The sequence below is a fragment of the Aspergillus clavatus genome, genomic scaffold (assembly GCF_000002715.2).
Source record: "Aspergillus clavatus NRRL 1 1099423829795 genomic scaffold, whole genome shotgun sequence".
Lineage (NCBI taxonomy): Eukaryota > Fungi > Ascomycota > Eurotiomycetes > Eurotiales > Aspergillaceae > Aspergillus > Aspergillus clavatus.
Window position 1 is genome coordinate 2,203,601 of NW_001517104.1, and position 23,612 is coordinate 2,227,212.

At 51.7% G+C, this 23,612-nt stretch overlaps 9 protein-coding genes across 9 annotated transcripts, besides 2 other annotated features; 4 read left to right on the forward strand and 5 right to left on the reverse strand.

The window, feature by feature from the left end:
• Positions 1–631: 631 nt before the first annotated feature.
• Positions 632–2,847, forward strand: ACLA_016250 (uncharacterized protein; the record flags this gene model as incomplete). Its single annotated transcript, XM_001274604.1, has 2 exons — positions 632–742; positions 832–2,847. 2 exons carry the CDS (start codon positions 632–634, stop codon positions 2,845–2,847), a joined length of 2,127 nt encoding a protein of 708 aa, XP_001274605.1.
• A 1,530-nt stretch (positions 2,848–4,377) lies between these two features.
• Positions 4,378–4,413: a microsatellite.
• ACLA_016260 (uncharacterized protein) lies at positions 4,386–4,949 on the forward strand (the record flags this gene model as incomplete). The annotated part of the gene is made up of 2 exons (XM_001274605.1): positions 4,386–4,751; positions 4,794–4,949. 2 exons carry the CDS (start codon positions 4,386–4,388, stop codon positions 4,947–4,949), a joined length of 522 nt encoding a protein of 173 aa, XP_001274606.1.
• A 338-nt stretch (positions 4,950–5,287) lies between these two features.
• Positions 5,288–7,023, reverse strand: ACLA_016270 (MFS transporter; the record flags this gene model as incomplete). The annotated part of the gene is made up of 6 exons (XM_001274606.1): positions 5,288–6,021; positions 6,077–6,166; positions 6,218–6,383; positions 6,430–6,467; positions 6,540–6,802; positions 6,851–7,023. 6 exons carry the CDS (start codon positions 7,021–7,023, stop codon positions 5,288–5,290), a joined length of 1,464 nt encoding a protein of 487 aa, XP_001274607.1.
• A 1,022-nt stretch (positions 7,024–8,045) lies between these two features.
• ACLA_016280 (pepsin-like aspartic protease) lies at positions 8,046–9,409 on the reverse strand (the record flags this gene model as incomplete). Its single annotated transcript, XM_001274607.1, has 4 exons — positions 8,046–8,383; positions 8,443–8,691; positions 8,755–9,032; positions 9,090–9,409. 4 exons carry the CDS (start codon positions 9,407–9,409, stop codon positions 8,046–8,048), a joined length of 1,185 nt encoding a protein of 394 aa, XP_001274608.1.
• Positions 9,410–10,714: 1,305 nt separating this feature from the next.
• Positions 10,715–10,740: a microsatellite.
• A 1,510-nt stretch (positions 10,741–12,250) lies between these two features.
• ACLA_016290 (Zn(II)2Cys6 transcription factor domain-containing protein) lies at positions 12,251–15,717 on the reverse strand (the record flags this gene model as incomplete). Its single annotated transcript, XM_001274608.1, has 6 exons — positions 12,251–13,018; positions 13,070–13,368; positions 13,432–13,479; positions 13,528–14,528; positions 14,585–15,461; positions 15,573–15,717. 6 exons carry the CDS (start codon positions 15,715–15,717, stop codon positions 12,251–12,253), a joined length of 3,138 nt encoding a protein of 1,045 aa, XP_001274609.1.
• A 973-nt stretch (positions 15,718–16,690) lies between these two features.
• Positions 16,691–18,611, reverse strand: ACLA_016300 (putative UV radiation resistance protein (UVRAG); the record flags this gene model as incomplete). The annotated part of the gene is made up of 2 exons (XM_001274609.1): positions 16,691–18,466; positions 18,528–18,611. The coding sequence occupies 2 exons, from the start codon at positions 18,609–18,611 to the stop codon at positions 16,691–16,693; spliced, it is 1,860 nt and encodes a 619-aa protein (XP_001274610.1).
• A 169-nt stretch (positions 18,612–18,780) lies between these two features.
• ACLA_016310 (uncharacterized protein) lies at positions 18,781–19,035 on the forward strand (the record flags this gene model as incomplete). The annotated part of the gene is made up of 1 exon (XM_001274610.1): positions 18,781–19,035. The coding sequence occupies one exon, from the start codon at positions 18,781–18,783 to the stop codon at positions 19,033–19,035; it is 255 nt and encodes an 84-aa protein (XP_001274611.1).
• A 17-nt stretch (positions 19,036–19,052) lies between these two features.
• Positions 19,053–20,151, forward strand: ACLA_016320 (mitochondrial 54S ribosomal protein mL67; the record flags this gene model as incomplete). The annotated part of the gene is made up of 2 exons (XM_001274611.1): positions 19,053–19,331; positions 19,402–20,151. The coding sequence occupies 2 exons, from the start codon at positions 19,053–19,055 to the stop codon at positions 20,149–20,151; spliced, it is 1,029 nt and encodes a 342-aa protein (XP_001274612.1).
• Positions 20,152–20,828: 677 nt separating this feature from the next.
• ptcG (type 2C protein phosphatase PTC1) lies at positions 20,829–22,588 on the reverse strand (the record flags this gene model as incomplete). Its single annotated transcript, XM_001274612.1, has 2 exons — positions 20,829–21,275; positions 21,326–22,588. The coding sequence occupies 2 exons, from the start codon at positions 22,586–22,588 to the stop codon at positions 20,829–20,831; spliced, it is 1,710 nt and encodes a 569-aa protein (XP_001274613.1).
• Between the last annotated feature and the right edge of the window lie 1,024 nt (positions 22,589–23,612).

The window sequence follows — 23,612 nt, forward strand, 5'->3', positions numbered from 1 at the left end:
AGCCCTCTTCTTCTTTCTCTTCTTTTTCATTTTTGACTGTTATTTAGCGAGGAGTCATGGTTCCATCACCTTACGGTGGCTATACCACATGTTAATCTGCTTTTCTTTCTCTCGATGACTCCGCATCGCTGCGAGGGCTGGAATGGGCCCCTACTGGTCATTATATTCCCTGACAAGCATATCCTTAGAAATGCATTGCACAGTTCTGGAACGCGTGGAGGGGGAAAAAAAAAAGGAGGGAGCATTTAGCGGGGGGGGAAGGAACATTTTCGCTATACAAAAGATACCCTGGGATTCTTATATCGACCAAATAGTATATATAATGACATTTTCTGATGCTGGTTAGACCACGGAGTACTTCTGGATGTCTTCACTTCCATTCCATACTTATGAGTCACTAATAATGTAGCTGATTTAAGCTTCACAAGCCACTTGCTCGGGAACTTTTGGATCCGATTAGATCGAAAAAGTCGCTTTTCCCGCTTCCGCCTCAGCCTCCTGAGGAGCTGTCATCAACAATCTGCGGCAACCTCATAGTCATCGGTCAGACCCTCGATGCCTACCAGCTTTTTCTTCCGAGATCGAAGTTTGTGTCAGTCCATGCCGCGACCCGATCGCCGGACGTCGCATCATGGCGGCAGTCAATCGGAACATGTTCGACGCTAGTATCACGACGGAGCAGCCGCATGGTGCGTCATTGCTGGTTCTGCCGCTGAATCTGATAGCTCTGATTATCTCCCATGTTTGTTGTCTCCGCTCTAGCATGCGATCGCATGCTCGTGGACCCGATAAAGGGATGAAGGCTGACAAGATGGTTTTCCTGCCGAGCAGCTCGATGACACCGGCGACATCGCCCGCCTGTGCCGAACATGTCGCGTCCTCAACTACATGACTCTCCCCCAGCTCTACAAGAACATCACTCTCACCTCGTACGACAAGATCCGTTATCGCGGCGATGAACCAGAAGGCATCGGAAGCGCCAGCCCCTTCTCCATGGGCCTCAACGCGGTTATCACGCGACCGTACGCCTCGCTGGTACGCTCGCTGACGCTGCGCGGCGACTGGCGGGAGAACGAGCTGGAGGAGCACGCGCGCGTCGGCCGCGTTCCCGACTCGTCGATGATGCTGAACATCGCCGTGCGGGCGGCCATCGAGCGCATGACGGAGCTGGAGACCTTCCGCTGGGAGCTCAGCACCAAAATGCTCGAGACCGTGTACCTGGGGCTGGCGCAGCTGCCCAAGCTCACCTCGCTGACCGTGCGGTTTCCCTCGAGTCGGCACCCGCGGCCGACCCTCGTCATACCGCCCATGCCGCATCTACGGTCGCTGAAGATCACGCATATCGATCCGCTGTGCTATCCTGATGATATCTCGACGCTGCTGTGGAAGGGCAAGAGGCTGCGCGAGCTGAAGATGCACTGGTCGCCGCGCATGCGCATCGAGCAGGAGCCCAGTGTCATGCTGCATGACTATTTCCGCAAGTGTATTGCTGCCAGGCAGCCGTTGAGGTTGAAGAAATTGGCGCTGCAGAATCTGTATGCTCGTCATAGTGAGGATTTCAATGCTGCGATCGACCCGAGTACGCTTGAGGAGATCACGTTTCTGAGCGAGAGTGCGGATAATGCGAAATCTCTCAACACCTTCTTCGATAGCAGCTGGCCGACGGGTCCCCCAACGCACGATGTCAATGTCAAGTCCGTTCGGCAGGACTCCACCACCAAGAGACATGCCGAGTTCTTGGGACACTTTACTGGACTCGAGAAACTGTACTTTGTCAGTGCATCCCGAGATGCAACTGATTATATCAACTCCCCTCGGCGACTATTGCCATCTTCTGCGCTCACGCCGCCATCTTTAGACCACTCGCGTTCTACCTTGAGTGCCTCCACCGATAATACCCCAGCTGCTTCACCCAGCTCGAATTCGAGCCTACAGGCCAGCATCCGTGATAACTACCTAAATACTATTATGTTGAACCATTCCGCAACTCTACGCCATCTCCTACTCCCTTCGCATTGGCCACTTTCCGCGTCCACGATTGCTCGTCTGGTGCACGCCAGCCCGCAACTGGAGCAGCTTGCTTTCGCAACCGATGTCTCCAGCATGGACACGTTAAGTCTTGTCCTCCCCTTTCTCCGCAATCTAGTTGCATTACGCCTTCTCGTCCCTGCTGGCACAGGACCGACGCCGCCAGCGTCAAATGATGCTCCACGCACCGCCAAACCTGTTCCAGGGCACTCTCAGAAGCCTTTCTCAGTCACATCGCACATATTCAACTCAGCGCGGACGCTTGCCGATATCGTCGAGATTGACGACCAGATCCTTGTAGACAAATTGAGCGAGTCCCTAGCTGATCAGCAGGTTTTCCGTCAGTTGAAGATTCTAGGCATGGGCCGCAAGGCCTGGCAATTGGGCGATTATTATACTATTCCCGCGGACAGTGTAGCCCCCAATCCAGAGCCTCAGCCCGCAACGCCCACTGTGGCCTCAACGGCCAGCCCGACTGTCAATGGACAGTACGACAGCAACTCCGCAACGAACGGCCAGAATTCTACCTCTCAACCCCAAGCGAACCCGCTCACACCCAGTGATCCTCCGTCATCCAGCACGAGGTCCCCCCGAAAGGCCAGCCAGCCTCCATCCCTACTTGGCAAACGCCCGCGCCAGAACGAGTCTCCGCCTGTGCATCCTGAAAAGAAATGGGAACCTTGTCTGAATGATTTTGGTCCATGCATCCCCACTCAGGCTGTCAAGGATGGTCGTCTCTGGAGACGACGCGTCCGGCGTGTGGGGTGGGAGGTGTTGCAGCATTGGGAGATCTGGGCTCTAGATTCCCAAGATATTTGATCATGACCAGCTAAGTCGATGCATGTCTCCTTGCCCATTATATTTCTCTGGGCATTGTCTGCATATTTGCATCATACATGATGTAGACGAATCTCCCCTCGATTGATGATTATGGAGTTTCATTGGATATGCGCGGGCAGCAGGTTGGGTGTTATAGTGCTTGTGCTTGTTGGTTGGGAGGTCTTTCACTGGCTATTCATTCACTCTCCATCTCCTTTCCAGGTAAGGCTTGGTCATGTCCCGTGTATAGAATGTCTTATTGTATCTAGTGAATATAACACAGATCTATAGTGAACAGGCCTTCTTTGTGACGTGGCCCTTCATGCCGGTCTCTAGCAAGTTATATAACCTCCACTTTCTCTTCTCCTTACCTCCTTTCTTCTACATTCTCATTTTCAACAGAATCATTAGATTGGAGATGATCCCTTGACATTCCTCCCGATCTAGTAGTAACATCCATGTCATTTCCTGTCTTCAGCCACAATGGAAACAGCAAACCAACTAGCCATCACGGACTAGGGCATGGGCAAACCAATTGACCAAAGACGCGAATCCCAAGAAGTGAAGGAAGAGTCAGCTTGAGTTCAAGTCAAACAAGGAGAGAGTCGATGAGATATTACGCCATTCCGAAGCAGTCGGAAATATTGATAAACGGACATGTGATATTGACGACCAACCCGACGACGATGACCAGAAAGAGGATGGCAACACCTCAGTAACAAGTGATACGGAAGATCCCAAGTTACTGAAGATCAAAGACATGATTTGGAAAAGGCTAACCAAGCCCGTGAATGTGATCCGCCTGCTCCCAGAGAAGTTCCTTATGAAGGTCAAACTCCCAGCAAACACACCATTTTGACACTCTGGATGAACCACCCACCTGGAACGAAATACACATGCTTGGCATAAAAGCAGGTATGACGAGAGCATTCAGAGCAGCCTGTACTACGCCTTTGGTTTTCCCAGCTTCTGCCTATGAAACGGTCTTCCTCCGACTTAAACTGTCGAAACCATGGTTTGAATGCATTGACTTCAAGCAGATGGATGGAGTGTAGCAACACGGTCAAAGCCCGTCCTCAATATACGGCCTAATCGCACGATCATCATGATCAATCCTCTCGTTGCGGCCGCTAGAGACGGCGACGGTACCAACGAGGAGGAGATAAGAGACAGCTGGTATCCAACAGTCGCTGCCTTGCAGTGTTCACTTGCGGAATTGGTAGTCTGGCGAACATGGCGCCCAATCCCATAATATTCAACATCAAACCCAACAGTGATGGGTGCTGGTCCGTCCCCGGCGCTATCCCCGACTCCATCAAGTGCATCAGAACATACATGGACTAGTGTGGGAAGCAGGTGTCTCCCCCCTCCCCAGCCAGCTTGTGCAAGATTTCTACTGGCGACACTATCCTTTCGCACCAGCTTGCCGCCGCCGTCACGGACCAGGCTCTGGTCCGCACCTGGATCACCGGGAGCAGCAGAGTTGACGAAGGGCTGTCGATTCGGGCTCGCAACTGAAGAAGGACAACCCATGGAACATGGATCATGGATCATGGATCATGAATCACCTACGCCATCCGTTCGAATTAGCCGTTGACACAAAATCAGAGTCAGCACCCGATCCGAATGGGGATTACAATGGGCATCGCAATGGCGAAGGCAACTTAATTCCACTAGCCAAAGCGGAATATTTGGTGTCCACTTTCCATTCCGCAGAAAGCCTGGACGATATGCTCCATGAGCTTGGGGACGATCTAAAGAAAGAGTTCCGCAAGTTTGCGGCCAAAACGAGACGTGGCCAGCGCAACGATGCTACTGTCCTAGATGTATTCCGACCATCTCGACTTCAGGGGCTTAGGGACAGTGGGCATGTGCATTTCGGGCTCGGGGATGCGCTGCAGTCTGTGTGAGGAATATGTGACGATAGTGGATGTTCGAGTTCAGAGGCTGGTTTGAAGAAGAGGGAGGGGAAGATTGAGGTTATCAAGAAGCTGGAATACCCGTCTAACGCTGCTCAGCTGGAGGCTGGCCTAGGGCTGTTCGGCTATTACCGCAAATACTGCCTTGGCTACTCTTATGTCGTAGAACTGAAATCTGTGTAATACCGCTACACTAAAAAGGTATCCGGATTCTAGTTAGTGGGATATACAGTATTCCATCTACGTTGGCATCTTATATCGCTGAACGCTTGGAGAAACTCAAGACCAACCTGCTTAAAGGTGCCCCCTTCAAGGGCGGCAAGCAATAGCTGGATACTTTTGATCTTACTGTCCAATCGAACGCGCGGGCATGGTATAGTGGACGTGTCAGATACTAGCTATGGATCATCTCATATCTCATACCTCATAGGAACCAATCCAAACGGTATTTCCTCAATAATATCCCTGTTAAGTGAAGTTCTATTCCAGTCGAGGCAGCCAGATACCACGTGCAGCACAATTTACAAAATATACCGAAACCCCCTTACTCCATTCGAAAGCCCATTCTGCAGGCCCTGGACCGCCTCCCTCTCGTCCCTCTCAAGCCTCTTATTCTCGCGAGCCAGGATGAGCCGCATCAAAGTCCCCAGCAACGTCGCCACCACCAGCAACCCCACGCAGATCCCCAGCGCAAGGCGGTAACGCGGCCAGTCTGCGTCGCGATACGTAAAGGGCGTCCAGATACTCGCGGTGTTCCCGACCCCGTTCATAAAGGCAAAGATAACGGCGCGTTTTGCTGGGGGCCGGGGCACGGTGCTTGCAGCCCAGCTGAGGACGGTGCCCATCATGCAGGCGCAGAACAGCATGAGGAAGGCGGCGAAGTATTTTGGGCCGAAGGCGTCGACGCTCATGAAGGTGACTAGGCCGGCGATGGCGATGGGGGCCGGGTAGAGGAAGAACCAGAAACGGGTCTGCAGCTTGTCGCTGAAGAAGCTGTGGATGTAGCTTATGATCGTTATGAAGAGGAACGGGGGCGCCGCGAGGAGGAGGGAAATGGTGTGGTTGTAGCCGAGGGATGTAGTCAGCGTTGGGAAGAAGTTGGTGGAGCCAATGGCGCCGCAGAGGCAGGTGTACATGGCGACGAAGATGTAGGCTTTCGGGTCGGTGAAAGCGAGTTTCAAGCCATGGAGTTGGGAGTGGGCGCTGCCCTCATCGACGTCGGATTCGGCGGCTTGCAGTGTCATCCGTCGCATCGCTGGGACCAGGTCAACGGTCATAGTCTCTGTCTATCTTCAGAATCATGAACATACCGACGTGTTTCATCTCGGGGGACAATGCACTCCAGTTCTCGGGGAAGTCTGGCAGCAGGTACCAGGCTATGAGACCGGCGAATATGGAAACTAATCCTGATGTCAATTGATCTTATGTCTACGAAATTTCGAGCGACTTACTGGCTCCTTCAATGATGTATAGCCACTGCCAGGCGGAGAGTCCCCGGTCACCGTCCATCCCTCTCAGGATAGCCGCAGCTATGAGGCTCCCGAAGGCATTTGAAATTAAAGAAGCGGAGTAGAATATGCTGATGCGCATATTCAATTCACTCTGCGTATACCATTTCTGCCCTAGATTAAGCACAAGCCGTTGCAGAAAAGGTCTCTCTTACCGAAAGATAGAAGATAATCCCGGGGAACAACGGTGCTTCTGTACGGAGTCCCCAGAGGCCAAATCAGTAATGGCCCGATTCTACAAAACTGTCCAGAGACTGAATCATACCAACGACTCCCAAAATGAACCTGCAAGCAGCAAGAGATCCATAGCCTTTCACCTGCGACGTCAAGAGCGTCACCAGGCCCCAAGAAACACCAAATATCCCAATGAAACTCGACGGACGCCCCAGGTAGTTTAAGAGCATATTCGACGGTATCGGGCCGAGAACATACCCAACAAAGAACACCGAGAGACCGACCTGATACTGCGATGTAGAGAGGTTGAGGTCGCGCTCCAGCCCCTGCAGACGAGCCGCGGTATAATTCGAACTGCCCTGTCAGCTGAGGTCCGTTCGAGAGGGTGGTCGTCCACTATACCGATCAATATAATTGAGAAGGTAGACCAGCATAGCGATGGGCATGATCCGAGTATCCAGCTTGCGCCGTAGCTTGGGCTCGATCTCTCGCTCATCCTCGGACAGCGAGTCAACGACAGGCACCGCCTGGCACGAGATGCTCGCATCATCGAACTGGCTCTCCTTGTGCGCCATTGCTCCCTATGTATTTGTGATATAACTTCTTGAAGCCATGTCGCCACTCACGACGGCCCTCCTCGACCTTTGTATATACTTCCATAGCGAGCTGTGGCTAACCACCCAAATATTCGGTGTTACCCTTCGTTCGTCCCTTGCATCGAGTATGCGGTGCAACCGTGCAAGGCTCAGAAATGTGAGGCGTCTGGATACGCTGATTCGTCACTATCCCCAGCATTAGCGGTGAGGTCTTCTGGACACTGAAGATTAGACGATAATGGCTTGTAGTTGTGGTGCCGTACAGATGGAATCTGCAGTGATTGTACTTGGCCACGAGGATCATTTGATCCCTTGAACAAGACTCATCTTGTTAAGATGAAGGAGGAGAGAGATCACAGCACAATTGGCGCTTTTCTGTGTGATCTGAAGCGATTTATTACGCAACCAGGCTGTGATTTTGTTTTTCTCTCGCGAATATATATTTCGGATGCTCTCCAAGGACTTCGACATAGATGGCCCCTGCTGATACTGTATGCATGCATCATTAGATGACCTCGATACAAGTGGTACCATTGATGCGAATCTAGATCGACAAGAATTAAACGACAACATGATATGATGTCTTCATGAAAATATTGCGATATACACAGTGTTAATTCAGAAGAAAAATTAAGGAGATATGTATAGATATGAGCCTTGGCGGCTCCCTCCCTATTCAGGAAATTTAGTAAATGGAAAGCAGAATGAGCCATTAGTATAGTCGACTAACGCGAAGATGCTTGCAAAAATACATTCTACTCGGAAAATTTATAATCGGGTCTTAATTTGGAAGCCCTGTTCCTCATCTATAGCATTCTCTTAGAAGGAAAAACAATCCCCGGGAAGTGAATCGCATTGCTGTTCTAAATAGAGGTCATGTACAAGAATAAAAAGTTTGAAATGATGATCGCCTTCACAGAAGATCCCGCAGCTACGGCCGAAGCTGGAGAAGCAGAAGGGAAAGTAGATGCTCACGGAGCATGTACTCTGGCGTCAAGCGCTTAGGCCTGGGCGGCAAAGCCGAGTCTGGGGCCCTCAGAGTCGAAGACGACGAACTGGCTCTTGAGGAAGATGTCACCAAAGATGTTCTGGCCGACACCGCCGCTGCTCTGGATACCACCGTAGCAAGTGGAGCTACCATCGGTGACAGGACCATAGTTGATGAGTTTACCAGGAGTGACAGCCTTGTAGCCGCCAATGATGGTAGTGAATGAGGGAACCTTGGCAGAGCAAGGGAAGACATATCCACCGTACTCATCGCTGTTTTGGGCGCCCTCGACATGCTGGTAGAAGTCGGAAACGACGTTGTCGTCGAGAAGCAAGAGAGTGGTGCCGGTGTCTAGAAAAAAAAAAAAAATTAGCGTGATGTGGAAGTCATAAAAGGAGTTATGAACATACCAGCAATACCGCTGATGGAGCTGCCGCTGCTCTGGCCACCACCAATGCTGTAGCCGTCGGCAGTGAAGGACCAGAAGCCCTGGGAGTTGTCGACGTCGGTGTAGGCGATTTCACCGGTGTACTTGGAGTGGTCGATGTATCCAAAGTCAAAGGATCCGGGAGCATTGTGCTTTAGGGTAACAGCGAAAAGAGGGCGGTCCAGACTAGACTTGACAGTGTCAAAGAAGGTAGTCTGGGGCTGGGGCTGGACTAGAATTGAATAAAGTCAGTGATATGATGTTTGGCATACAGAATTCGCTACCGAGAACTGACCTGTGTTGAGGGAGCTGAAAGCCAGACCCAGCAGTCCATCGTTGTTCTTGTCCTGCAGGAACTGGGAGCTGATTTGCGCAGCAGCCTCGACAGCCTGGCCATGGGCAGTGACGCCACCAACCACGACAGTGTCCTTGTAGACATCGCCGCTGGCACTGCTACCGTCACCATAGGAGATCTGCCAGCTGCCGCCAGGTAGCTTGGATGCTGTCCTACCCGGCTTGTAGACAGAATGGCCGCTGGTCTCAGAGGCAGGGAGCTCACCGGAGAACACCCAGCTGGGAAGAGTTAGTTGGCTTGATCGCCCATGAATTGTCGAGTAGGAGAGTGCTTACAGATCAGCAGAGCCGGTGTCGAAGTCGAGGTTCATGACAGTTCCACCGACATTGACAGGAGTAAGGTACTCCACATCACCTGCCTCAGGGGTGGTGACGGCGCTGCCTTTGCTAGCGGCGACCTTGACGCTCTCAGGGACACTGCCACCGAACTTGGTCAGAGCATGGGCGTACATGGCAGGCAAGTTGACCTGCTTCTTCTGGGCGGGCCGGGCCTGCTGCTGGACCGTGAAGCCCTTGCGCGTGGGAGGCGCAGGAGCGGCCGAAGCGATGGTCGCGAGACCGAAAACGGCGGCTGTCACTTTGCTGAAGACAACCATTTTGACTGAAGCGAAGAACCGACTTGACCAGCAGACGGGAGTATAGAGAAGGATGGAAGGAGAAGGAATGAATCTCAAGACTCCGTGTTGCTTGATGATGGAGAGAAGAACGACTCAACAGCAGGAAGTCATGACCTTTATATACCTTTCCGGATGACCTCGAAAGATAGATGTCCCAGCACGCAGCAGTCTGGACCGAATCAACCGGCACCAGGGGAAGGAAACTCCCGTCTGAGCCCCGATCAGGGCATGTTGCTTTGTCCAGAACGTAAGTGGATGAAGATCTACAAGCTCAGGGCACATTCATCCCGTTCAAACCAGAGCACACAAGCGAATGGTCACCCCGGCAAGGCTAGGAAATGATGGAACGGCACCTCGTGCAGCGATTGTCGATTGTCGATAGTGAATTCATGCTGGCTGAAGCAAATCAGCCCATGTATCCAACACCCAAGACCTTAGCGGGGACACCTCCAATGCTACGGCGGAGTAGCATGTTGCTTGGTTAGGACAAGATTTCTCTTGTGTCCCTGGGCACTCTATTCGTGCTCTCGGCGGATTGGACGGACAACTCCGGCCGGTCATTGCATGGAGGTATCTGAAAGCATGTCGGAACATTGACCTTATTCGCTATTCAACGAAGATCATCATTGGTGTTGTTAGTGTGCTTGGTGGAGACGGGGAAGGACAGGTCCCCTGGCCTTTGAGCCACTCTGGGTGCGATTTTCTGTATGGTGCAGAGAATTTGGTGTCTGGACTGGGCCCGGAGTCCGATGCGAGCCCCTGATGGAGATGAAGCATGCAAACCAGTCAGAGGACAGAGCCTAACGCAGATCAGAGTATTAGCAGGGAGAATTCGACAACGATTGGATGAAGCAAAGTAGTCACATGGTGGTTGTGAGATATGAAGAAGATGTTCCGTCGAATGTTGAGAGAGGATGAAGACGAGATAGTTGGATGGTGGTGTTTGTTGTTGTTGATGAGTTCCTGAAGATCCTCAGGCACACAGTCGTAGGCTTGTAGCAGCAACAGTACCTCCTAGGTACCTACTCTCTCTACACTCCTCCATACACTCCATACACTCCATCATTCTCGAATCAAACAACCTGTCTCAACCTGATACGCCTTGATCATCATCACCATCTCCAGACCCTGTCCTGTCCACCTCGTCCACCTCGTCAACCCCAAACGCCAAGACCCTTCGCGAGACTAGCCAGACGGCACGGCACGATTGTCACTTTGGAGACCGGCACAGCCAAGGGGAGAACCCTCCTTATCGACCTCCCTCATCAGGAATCTAGTTAGTCAAGAGTGATAGAGTGATAGAGTGATAGACACATCTCTATCACAGTATCACTACTTCAAGCAGTTAGTCTGCCCCGAAGCAGCCGACCAGTTAAACCACTCAGATGAGAGTGATGACTCTGCGCGGTGTTTCACGCGCCTTTGCAAGAATCGGACTCCGGACGAATCACCGTATAACCCCCGCCTTAATCCTTGTATTGTTAATTATACACGTAGAAAGTGCCGCTCCTGCGAGCGATAAGCATGCATGATGCATCCATCTATTCCCCTTGGAAAAGGTTGTTTGCTGGAACTGCGTGATTACTGCACCGAATAACGCGAAAATGACCCGAGACAGATAATCGTGGTCTCTTTCGGTATCAATATGCGACAGTCATACGGAGTAGATAGTAGATCGGTGTTGAACTTGTTAGGTGTACTCTGCATCTTTTCTTTTCTTTTTTTTTTCTCTTTCGACGCAGTGCTTGTTTGGAAGGGCAGTTGTTGATCTGTGCCTGAGGATCCCTGAAAGGAGACAGACACGGCGAATGGGTCTCTCAGGATAGGCTTTTACATGGGCATATCAATATTGCATGATCATTGCATTAATGATGATTGACTCCTCGATGGTAAATAATAATAGCTGCAATAATACTGACGCTGATGATGCAGATGCAGATGCTGGTGACATCCTCCTCCTGTTCCATCGTTGCATACAAGCATGAGTGCTGACGGAGTGGATGATGATGACACCCGTGGTATCCTGCGATAGCTGCCTGACATATGAAATACTTCAGGCATCAATATTAAACATCATCAGCATCCAGCGAATGCAGATAGATATATGCAGGGTGTACTACTCCGAACTCCAAACAGCTCCGCAGGACTGCATTATCACGGTGGGTATTGCTGTATGCTGCAAGCTACCCGGCAGCCATTCATACATTCGGAACAGTGACATTGACGACCGTGTGACATTGTGGCTCATTCGAGCAGGTAAACGCATGGTACTCCTTATCAAAAAGCTGACCAACACTTATAACCGTCCCATCATCACTTCCACTCGTTCACATGAAGTATGTGAAACGCCTCGTAAAGGAAATGAGACATAGGGATGGGTTTGAAACTGCCACGAGGTCAGATCAATCAGATCAACCCTGTCGATTGTCAATATAGTATGTACGCATATCGCATGATACCACTGTACTGTGATCAACACAGACATGAAAGGGAATCAATAACAAGAGACCGAGAACATCCTTAATCAAACATCCTGGGAAGACACCCGTGAGGGTTCCATTGTAGAGAATAGAGAGGCTGGAGACTCATATCAAAACAAGCAACGTTAAGAGAAAGCCACAGAACGCTAAGCATGCTTCGTATTTTGGCACTTGGCAGGGTATAGACTAAATCCTTCAGGTCCGAGGCAAATAAAAAACGATAAGGGAAAAAAAAAAAAACATAAGTTCATGTAGCTCATGACCCTAGTCGCCGTACATTAACAACAGTCATTCTTGCATCTCATCAATCGAGATAAGCATCGTCATCGGCAGGAGCCGGCTAGGAGTGTAGAAACTGGGAGGGAAGACCCTCTCGAACAGTCGAGTCAAGTCCATCGCCAGTGCCGTCGTATTGCTCATTCAGAAGAACCTCTAGCATGTCGAACTCGCCCACCATTGGCCCGGTTCCACCGAGACCGTGATCGACAACGGCCATGGAGCTGTTGAAGAATTGATCAAGCGGCAGGGCGAACCAGTCCGGAAGCCCGCCGGAGGTGCCGGGATTGTCATTCATCGACTGCGATGGAACAGTGGAGCCTTCCATGCTTCCCGGCGGGGGAGAAGTATGCGAATCATAGTAGTTATGGTACACCGACGGCGGTGGCGGCATGAATGAGACATTGATATTTGACGAGTTGATCGGCTGCGCAGGAATGGCGGCCAGCGGATCATGGCCTGACGCCATTGTCGTGTTTGTGTGATTGTTGCTATCGACATAGCCAATGTTCTGCGTGGCGTTGTGGGCGGGCGTCCAGGCATGATTCGGTCCATCACGACGACCTTGCGTGCTATCGCGAGGACGCGGCGACTGATGTCTGGAGACCGGTGCAGATGTCCGATCATGACCGTCGCCATCGCCGCCTCGGTCCAGCGGGGCAAAGCGCAGAAATCGAGTCCGAATACTGCTGGTGAGAAGTTCTAAGAGGCGAGCAATGGCGTGACTCAGGTGAACATCGTCGACAACACTCGTCCTCAACGCTTCGACCGTTCGGTCCTGCAGGTCCAAAGATACGCGCACATCATCTTCTTTGGCTCCCAGCGTGAAAGTCTGCGACTGTCAGTCAATCTCCAATGTCTACAATCCGAAATTGGGACATACCTTGAGAATGAAGATCATGCCGGACAGAATTCGGAAACATGTCCTCACTGGAGCGTGCTTCATGTGATCACCAGGAACAAGATCTTCCAGGACCGTCTGCAAAATCCGACGCGACGCATCGACAACTTCTTGGATATATTGCTCGTTAACACGGTATAGCTCCATGAGCACATGGAACCACCCGTTGTTCGATGAAGGACCCGAGCCTGGCCTTCCGTTTTGCGCCTGGGCGGCCTCGTTCGACATCGTCGTCCAGCGATCCACCACGGCTTGCAAAGCGAGCGAATTGACGTATACACCTTGCGATAACTCAACATAAAAATTCGGGTTCAGGAGGGTGTCTGTAGGACGTATCCACTTACGGGTATATTCGTATTCAATCATCAAGATGTGTCGCATGGCCGGAGCAACTAATCTGTCAGCATGTATGCCGCTCAAATGAACCATAGGAAACTTACGGTCAATGGTGTCAATGTTACTCCTCCATTCGCGAAGAAATGGTTGAAACCTGTCAATCTGATCACGATACCGTCCGCTCCTGATCAGCTCAGACGTCTGTTCATTCGACGCGAACAGTAATTGGTTGCTTTGATACATGATCTTGGTAATCCCGATCCAACAGTCGTGCATTCGGTCAATCGTTGCATCGTTGCCCTTGGAGTTCGATATTGGCGTTGGCTGGATGTCGCTCGTCCATTGGGGCAGAGGAAGCATGGAAGGTATTCCCAATCGACCACTGCTTTGCGTAATGTAGACAAGAATAAGACGGCGAAGTCGACGTTTCCGTGTTTGTTCGGCAGGAGACTCATGGGTGGTCTTGGCGTCGCTCTTCTGATCAAAGACTCCAAGCTCAAAGGCAAGTGCTTGTGCAGTGCTCAATAGCATCCAGGACATCCGGTCCGACCGCCATGCGGGCTCCAGCCACTTTTGGAACGCGAGTCTCCCTTCCGCGGTGTTGTGGTGAGATCGGTTCTGGGGCGGCTCACCGTCGTGCTCAAACTCTTTCTCAAGGCGGATTTGAGCGTGCCCATCCAGATCCAAAAGCGTATTCTCGTCATCACCCGGAGGGAAGTGTAGGTTTCTTGGGTGCCAATCCGTGAGAATCAGCAAGGCCTCAATCGAGCCCAGGGATCTCAAGTTTCCCTTCATGCTCACTTTGGCCGCACTCGGCGCAAGATCAAACGATCGGGGCTTGCTGATACCAATACCATTTCCACCAAACTTCTCCTGGCCCCAGAATAAACGCTCAATCATCCCACGAAGATATGACCAGAGTCGGTCATGGATGTAGAATGCTCGAGTATATGCCCCATCTCCCTTTGGCTTCATGTGCCGCGAGGCTGTCGTAAGAATCGTAACAGCCAAGACAGGCTCATCGGTGAGGAGGGTGCGATGCGTCGAGGGATGCGAGAAATCCGGAATGACGATGGGACTCAAGGGCGCGAGATGCTCGTAGTAACTACCATACCTTATGAGCAAAACAAAACCATCTAGAGTGAGACGAAGAGAACCTACTATGCCACATATGCCATGGATTCTTCCACTGTCAGCCATCCTGCGCGGACGAAACGCAGGCGCGACCATGCTCTGACAGCGTCGACGTATGCCGAATCTTGGAAGTTGTCTGCCGATCCATTCTGATCGCGGACATCTGTGTTTGCAGCTTCCGAGGAGGTCGCCCCCCCAGAGTTATAAAAGTTACCCATCGACATGTTCCCTGGCCGGGGTGCTCTCGAAAAGGACCCGCCTGCGCTTCGAGGGGTGCCGGCCTGCGTCATGGGCGATATGGGAGAGTTGAAGGATGACACCGACTGCCGCGCAGCATACCGATTCTCGAGGCTCTGACGATTGAGATCCTCGGTCCGTCCGGCCGCTTCGGATAACAGATGAAGGGCATCGTGACTGTTACTGATCGCAGGCGATAATAGCTCCACGGCGGTGCGGTTCATCATGGGCTGGCTACCTTCAAGTCCAAAACCCAACCCAGGACGATCGCCAAGAGGCCACATGGGAGGACGAACCGGTCGGGCATCCTGAAACGGAGCAGCAGGAGCCGTCGTAGATGTAGGCTGGTTTGGACCGTAACGCTGACCGGCATCGGGTTGGGGTGCTTGACTGGGCGCAGGAGGAGGCCCCTCAGACCACTTTTGTCGCGAATGAAGACTGTCGCTGTCGAGCGATGTCGGCTCCGGCCGTGTGCTGTAGGACCCATCTACCGAAGTGCCATTGGGAGCCGAATCTCCGACCATCATTCGCTTGTCACGAATGAGGACGCCATCGACACCTTCCTCGACCTCGGAGGGCTTCCGCTTGCGCCTGGTTGCGGAGAACTCGCATCGTTTGCTTTCACGACGGCATCGCACGCAGGGGGGAGGACGGGGATTATCGACACCTGGCGACCGTAAGATCAGCTTTGCTTCTTTCTTTTATTTTGTTCTTTTTCTTTTTCGATGTCTTTCTGCAATGCCAAATCGTATGATCGCTTCACAGGGGTCGAACTCACTGCCAAGGTCGCACTTGACCTTGCGTTTACGGCAAGGATCACAGGCCTGGTAGCCGCGACGATGCTGGGGCTGAGGCGACGGGGACTTCTGGCTCTGACCGTTCTGCGAATAGAGATCCTCCTGAAGCGAATTGCTTGCAGCCATCATGATCGTGTATCGCCGCCTTCTGCCGGGGCACAGCAAGAGGCGGGTGATGGGGGTGGATTTGGGGTATGCCGATGCAAAGCGAAGGGCCGCCAAAAAGCGGTGGGGTTGTGCCGTTTATCAAGTTATCAACCCTGACTTCTCGGCGACTTCTTAACGCTGTCGAGTCCTCCACGTTGTGATTATTGCTTGGTATGGTGCTCGAGGATGAAGAAGGATCGTTCACGTGTATGCCATACAACTGTCCCGCGCTGGATGATAAAAGGTGAGATGGAACTCGCTGATGGAACGCAAGACAAAGCGCGGATTATGAGACGAAGGCAATGTTCATGAAGCCGGATCTTGTTGGGTTTAGAAAATGCGGGGTAAAAAAAATATATTTATATAAAAATAAAACAAAAAACAGGAGAAAAAAAAAACACCAAAAAAAAAAGACGCAAGTCAGAAATGGAAGAAGTAGAAGAAAGGAAACGAACTAATGATGATGATGGTGATGATGTTTCTTCTGGTGCCCTTGCGTCGACTGACATTCATCCATCGCTTGTGACGGAGACGCAGGGAAAAATCTGTTATCAATAGTAATCCTATTAGACTCGGGGCTAAACAAGGCCAAATCGCCTAGATTTCCTGTTGTTCCTAAATTAAAGTACGGATAACAATAAGCAGGCACAAAAATAGACACCTTTCTACCTCCCAAGTATTTCAGTAAAGTAACATCACAGGATATGGCGTGTCCAATTCCATTCTGAAGGATCATCAGAGAATGGCAGAGGAGAAACTGGGTAAAATTACAAGGAAGTCTGTTTACAGTAAGTCGAGTCAAGGATGGAGGATATGCGCTCGAACGAAGATGGATGCCGATAAGAAAGAAACAAAGCTAGGAACAGGGGTAGCATCCGGATGCCGGTCAACCGGGTAACGACACAAGCATAATCAGATCACGGATGCAATAATAATGAACAGCAATGGCTCTCTAAGCCACTTGGGGGGTCGCCGCGGTGTCGCGAAAGGTCTGCCCCGACGATTGGCCCTTGCGAGACACAAGGTCCCCATTCAGTTTCGAGGTCAGTTTCATGTCTCGGCGTGGTAAGATTGATTCGTTATAACCGACACTGTCTTCACTACCTCGTCTTGACAGACTAGGGGTCAACCGTCCCGGAAACAGGCCCCGGATACCACCCGCTTTCCGTGCAGGGATCTCAGAGGTTCCTGCCGTGAGGACGTAAAGAAGGTATTTCAGGTTGGGGAGGGTATGTCGGATATCCAGAACACGCAGGCCTTGCTTATTGAGGAGAAACTCGATGTCCTTATTGAGCAAGAACACTCCATACTCAAACCGATATTGGACATTGACCGGGTACAGAGGATAGGTTCGTTGTGGCAGGGAGGCTGAGACGGGATCTTGAATGATAGAGTTCGAGAGGTTCGGATTGATGGGGTACGGTATGGGAACCGACAGGTAGAATGAGAGTAGGTACACCAGATGTGCCGTGTACCCAAGTGCAGCCGCGACCGCGTCCCGATCAATATCGTCAAAGCTCGAGTTAGGAAGAGCAAGACCGGCAATTGTGAATGCTAGCGGCTTGTCCGGAATTGGTTCAATCGGATATATTGCAAGCAAATCTTCGCAAATGCGCCGTATTTGACCCTTGACCTCTTCCGTATTTTTGTCCAACAGTCTCGTGCTAGACACCAGTTTCTGCTGGGCGTCGGGGAGATGATCGCGGGCCTTTTCTTGGCTATCCCGTCCGCGCGCCATGGCTTCTTTTCGGGCATTTATGCTGGCGATTAGTTCTTCTTTGCGCTTGGTTGTCAAGCGGAGCTGCTTTCTTTCAGCCGCAACGGCATGCTTGGTCAGCGCAAGCCGATCCTGAGCGCGCGAGGCATCGCTGGTCACATTCAAAGCATGCTGGTTCTTTTCCAGAATTGCACTGATCTGTGACTCGAGCTTCTCTCTTGTCGCAAGAGCGTCTTGGATACACTCGTCCAAATTCGCTAGCCGCATGAGTGCATCGTAGGATGATGTTGGCAAGGTAGTCCCTTGCGGCTTTGCCAATCCAGGAAGCACTGGATTATATACGGCCGGAATATCCGTCAAGTTTGTATACACCCCATCGACAAGATGGAATAGCACGGAGTTTGGGGGCAAGGGCTGATGAAAGCTATCCAGCGACTTTCCTAAGAATTGTAACGATTGCAGATGCAGCTGAAGCTCCATCAGCAGCACATACTCCTCCATGCTTGCTGATTTCGCCCAGAGCTTCAAGGTGAGGCGATCTGATCGGGATACTTCCGGCCCACACATGTTCAGATCGAAGGCTCTGAAGCTTGGGTTGGTGGCATTCTCCACAACCTCGCTCACATAAATAGGCGTATCGATACCGTCGCAATGGATCGAGAACCAAGTGTCCGCCATCCGGATCTTTGTGATATCCTCCAATTTGACCTGTCTCGTTCGCGGATTCGGATCGTTCCATGGCAGCGTACTTCTCCTCCGTAATCGCGATCCAGGTTGATGCTCGTTAGTATCAGGGTTGTCTCCATTTGTGATTGGCACTGATGGGAGGTTGGTGAATGAGCGCGATATATGCAAGGGTCGGATTGCGCTTTGCGCGAGAATCTTAGACGGCGACTGTAGGGAGTTCGGGATCTCTTCATCGTCAATTGTCTTCCCGCGAGCTCTGCTCAGGGGAGGCGTGATGACGAGATTACGGATTGAGACACCTTGTAGATGCCGGAGCTTGCGGTTCTGGTGATGGTGTATCAGCTTGGGCCCAGCTATTTTCTAAAGGTTCCAAATCCTGAAATACCGATGGAAACAGCCAGGGCTTCTCCCGACGACTACCAGCATCGTCCTTGTGCAGCCCATCCTCGGTGTTCGCTGTGAGCGACATGGCAATCGAGGATACTCAGCAATCGCAGTGGGCGTGTATTCGTCCGGTCATATTATAGGTTGTGTAGTTCAAAAAAAGTTCCCCAGTAGAATGTGTGCCAAAATAAAAATCGCCTGAAAATACACAGCGTTAGGAATATCCCAGCTGGATCAAGTGCGTGGTGGTCATCATGCTACCAGAAGCCAGCAGTGACGCTGCGGAGATGCTGCGCGGAGCCCGCGAGACGGTCCGCGGCGTCGATTCGCCCGTTTTGTTCCTCCCGTCAAAAATCGATCCACCCAACACTTTCATCCTCAAACCGTGCAGCCTCCACGCTCGAGTCAACCACCATACCCCCGAACATTTCCCCGAGTCGCAATGCAGTAGAGTGAAATACACTCTGTTCATCTCAAAGCGTATCTCAGCCCGAATCACAAACACCTAGCGGTGTTCCCGGCCGCAATGGCCTCATCGCAGTCAATCACCAAGCCCTTCCAGAAGATCCTGGACCCTACCAAGATCGGGACCTGGAAGGTCGTTCGTCGTCCGCCAATTGAGAATCACAGCGTGATCCAGGGCAAGCCTCGCGAGCAGAACTCGAATGCCTTCAAGACACAGCAATTCAAGGAGGGAGTGCGGTTACGAAAGGCGCTGAACGCCCTCACCCACGGCAAGAATATCTTCGTCTACCACAACATTCGCACCAACCAGGTGGTGTACTCACTGACACGGTATCTGGAGGTATGTACTAACTTTCAGACATATCTGCGAGTATTGTCTTCTCACGTCTCCCTCTTTCTCACCAAAACAGAAAAACAATGTCCTCCGCCAACTCATCTACCACGGCAAGAAAACCATCCCCGCAACCGTCCGAAAAGACATGTGGGTGCCCTACTACTCGGTCCACTTCCACGACTCCAAGGTCGGTCTCCGCGCCTTCCACCTCCTCCGCGAATTCTCCATGCAGCGCCAACTGGCCCCTCCCCGCGACATGATCACAATCAGCGAGCAGTACCTCGCGCAGAAGCGGCCCCGGGACCCCGAGGAAGCGAAGAAGTTCGACGAGAAGTACGCCGACAAGCTCGGCTGGCTGATGGAGAAGAAGGACCGCGCCCGCGCCGTCATGGACCAGAAGGCCACCAGCGTCGCCGACGTTGCCGCCGTCCTGGCCATCCAGCAGGAAGAGATCGCGAACGGCTTCGCGGACGGAAAGAGAGGGTTTCTCACCCGCACTGCGAGAAGACGCCGGCGCGAGGCCCGTGAGAAGGAGGCCGAGAAGGCCGCGGAACAGGCGGATCGTGTGGCTGTTCTCGAGCAGACCCTGAGCACCCCCGAGGTCGACTACAAGATCCAGGAACCCGAGGACAAGACCAAGGTGCTGGAGGACAATGGTGTCAAGATCCTCTGGACTGACATCCACAACGCCTGCTTTGCGGAGGCCTGGCCCGAGCGCGTCTGGCACGGCGAGTTGGATCTCAGCCGCGACCATGTCATGTCTGGCGAGAAGCCCATTGGCGTTGAGATCCTGGCCAACGATGGCTTCAAGGAGAAGCAGGAGTAGGTTTCCGGCGACGGGTAGTCACGGCTGCAGGATTTGAGTGATAGAATCAGTGGGGATGTGGATATTCGTATGTCTTCAAGATGACTTTGTACTTTGCACCATACAAATTGTACTTTTAGATACTACTTTACTTTCTGTTTCGGGTATGACCATGGCGTTCAGCAGACAACATACAACTCATTCGAAAAACCTCCAATTAAGATTGCGAGCCAGATCGTCAAAATTATGGACTCTGTCTCCAAGTCGCATCCAAATCAATCGGGATGAATCGAGTCGCATGTTAAATTTACATTGAGTCCATTTAGCGATACAAAGGCGCGTGTGATTGAACCATGAAAATGAGGCCCTGGTCAAGCTCTGCCAACACCGGCTTGAAGTCGGAAATGTGGCTTGAGGAGGTGATGTAGAAAGATCATTTAGTGAAAGATAACGAAAAGTCGAAAGCTGCACGCCATTGGAAACGAGTGATCCTGTTCACTGTAGCGGAGGGTCGTGCTCACAATCCCATTCGACATTAGCGACTAGAGAGCAACACGGCACTCAGAGTAGGAGTGAAGGGGGACGCATTCAAGCTCCTTTCCGTGAGACTGTGTAATGAGAAGAAAAACGATAACCGAAGACTTTCTATCCTTCCCTGTGAGATATTTCAGCCATTTCGACAATGCCACTATTCCCTTCTATGTACTCGCGCTGCCGGTCACATTCTTCACAGGAGGGGTTTTCAGAGGAGGAACCTCGTCATGCTCGTCGATAGGAACGTCAGGCCCCGGCTCATCGGTGGCCATCTTATCAAGGAGCTCTTCGTTGGCCTTTTCGGCAATCTCGGGGTTGTCAGTGAGTCCCGCATTGGCCATACTCTTTCTAGCACCTTCGACAATCTTGTCGGCCTCGCTCACCCCATATCCCGCATGCGTGGTGGGGTCACCCTCGACACCGATCGGGTCGACTGCGCGATCGACGACTTCCTTGACGCGACTGTTGTCGAAGCGGATAACCATGCAGGACAGATTATCAGTGCTGAAACGAGCAAGAGCGTGGTCAACCAAGATCTTGGATGCTTCTTGGGCGTCTTGAATATTTCGTATCAGATCTACCGCTTCTTGGTCACTACATACATCCCACAGCTGTTGTGGGAATTAGCATCGTTCAAAGGTAAATGGGAAGTGCGGCTTACACCATCGCATGCCAGGATGATAAACTCATCCTGCTCTGGCTGAATAACTGTCTCCGTCGTGTATGGGTGACCGGTGACGAGATCCTTGAGATAAGTATCACCAAGAGCTCGGGTCACCGCGAGAACTCCGTTGACTCGATTATTAAGGATCAAGCCGCCCGCGTTCGCGATCCGTTTCCCTTCGTTTTCATCACTGCCCTTGTGGTCATAAGACAAGCGTAGCGCCTTGCCGCTGCGACATAGGACGATACGAGCGTCACCAACATTCGCAGTGTAGAGGACTCGTTGGCGAGCGGCTTTCTCTTGCAATTTTGGAAGCACGGATGTAGCATTCCCAGGTTGTTCTTGAGTCGGGGTATTATCAGCCTCCGAATTCGACTCCGTGGCAGAAGCGGCGGCTGGGGCCAATGCAGAAGAGCCAGTTACAGAATGAGAACTAGGAACTCTGTCCTCCCAACGCAAGAGAGCAATGACAGCAGTGCAACCGCTGTTCTTCAATGGCAGTTTTTCCAACTGTTGATCAACAGAAGTGAAGGTCTGATCGAGGAGCTCTGGGACAGGGGTGTTCGGATTCCTCCGCATAACCTCCTCCAGGATAAGATGGAGCTTCTTGCCACACCATTCAGCGGCAAATGTACCCGCGTGTCCATCGAAGATTGCAAAATAACCATTGTCGGTTTCGATAACACTGGTTTCATCTTTGCTGGACGGAGAGATATCCCCACCCTGTCCACTACCGTTAACCTCAGCCCGGCCAGAGGGCGCGGGTGTCCCCAGGAAGTTGTAGAGATAGGAATGGGTATCTTCCATAGTCCGACGACATCTTCGATTCCGGTCCTCGGTGACACCAACTCTGAAAGATGAACGAGAGGTAGGTAACGATTCGCCAGCAGAATTGTTGAGTGACCCTTGGGGGACCGTTAGAGCTGGGTCCATTCTACCAAGCCTGTGAAGAGGATTCGGTGGAGAATAGGCGACAGTATTGTTCGCAGAATTCTCACGAGAGCTCCAACTCAACGAGTTTTTGGCGTTATTGAACAGTGACTGGGCTTTTGTGACGGTACTGCTTCTCCTCTTCTTCTCGGCGCCGGAATTCTGCTCTTCACTGGCTCTGCGATTGAAAAATCCACCAGGAGGCGAAAGCTTCTTCTGAGATACTGTAGTGTCGTCTGTCTTCACAGTCAAGGACGGCGTGTTGATGGCACCAGAGTGTGGGATAGTTTCAAGTTTGTCTTTGGGTGGGCTCGAGGAGCCACTGAACATTCTGTTCAGCAACCCACCCTGGCTAGAAAAACTTCTGCGCTTATTTCCTGCCAGCTTGATCGTAAACCTTTTGTCAAGGAGGAGGCCGAGTCGAGTGGAGTCTACAGGGATTGGGGCGGTACGAGCACGAAAGGTACCGAGGGACTGACGTAGGAGAGGGGTCTGCGGCGGAAGTGAGGGAAAGGAGACTAGATACAATGACGGCGTCAGTAACTGCTCTATCGAACTTGCAATGGCCTTGAAGTCAATGGTACTGGATGATGGCTGTCCTATACGTCCGTACAGCCTGTATTCGGGAATGCCGTTGGATGCCGACGCTAGATGAAGAATAGCGCTTGCAGACATCCATCAACTTCACTCTCGAGTAAAAGAAAAGACAACGACAATTCCAGGAAGAAACCAAGGCGCCCAACTTCCACATATGACACAGCCTCAGAATGAAGCCGAGTTGTGACATCCCAGTCAGCGTCATGGGCGCTTAGAAGCCAACCCCACTGCACGTCGATGGGAAGGGTATGATATCAGGCCGCTTCACGGAACGACAAGAAGAGAGAAACAGTACGTACTCACAGAATAGCAGGGTTAAAAAGAGAAAGATGTTCTAGATCTCTTGATTTGATCAAGATCCAAGTTGATATAATAAATAGTTTGGAGTAGATGGCAGTACAATGTCGTAAGATGGACGGGGGGAGTGGGAATTGATGGGCACTTATTATTAGCAGCAGCCAGCAGCTCTTTAGTCTAACGACGACTACGGAGTACGGAGTAGTAATTAATAACCTGGGGAGTGGAGGGGACTAGGTTGAGGCTGGCCTTGTAGCCTTACTGCCTTGAGAACTGTTTAGGTCATCGGGTCACTACTGTAGCTGCGGCCGCGCTAGGCCGAATACAGCACCATTGAAATGCTGCCCTGGAATGTATTCACTGACTAAGCCACTCTGAACAGACGCCGAGTACGGGGAGTACGTAATGGACCGTGGGCAGGATTATTGTGCTGGGGAGGCATGCTATGGTACCTGACCCG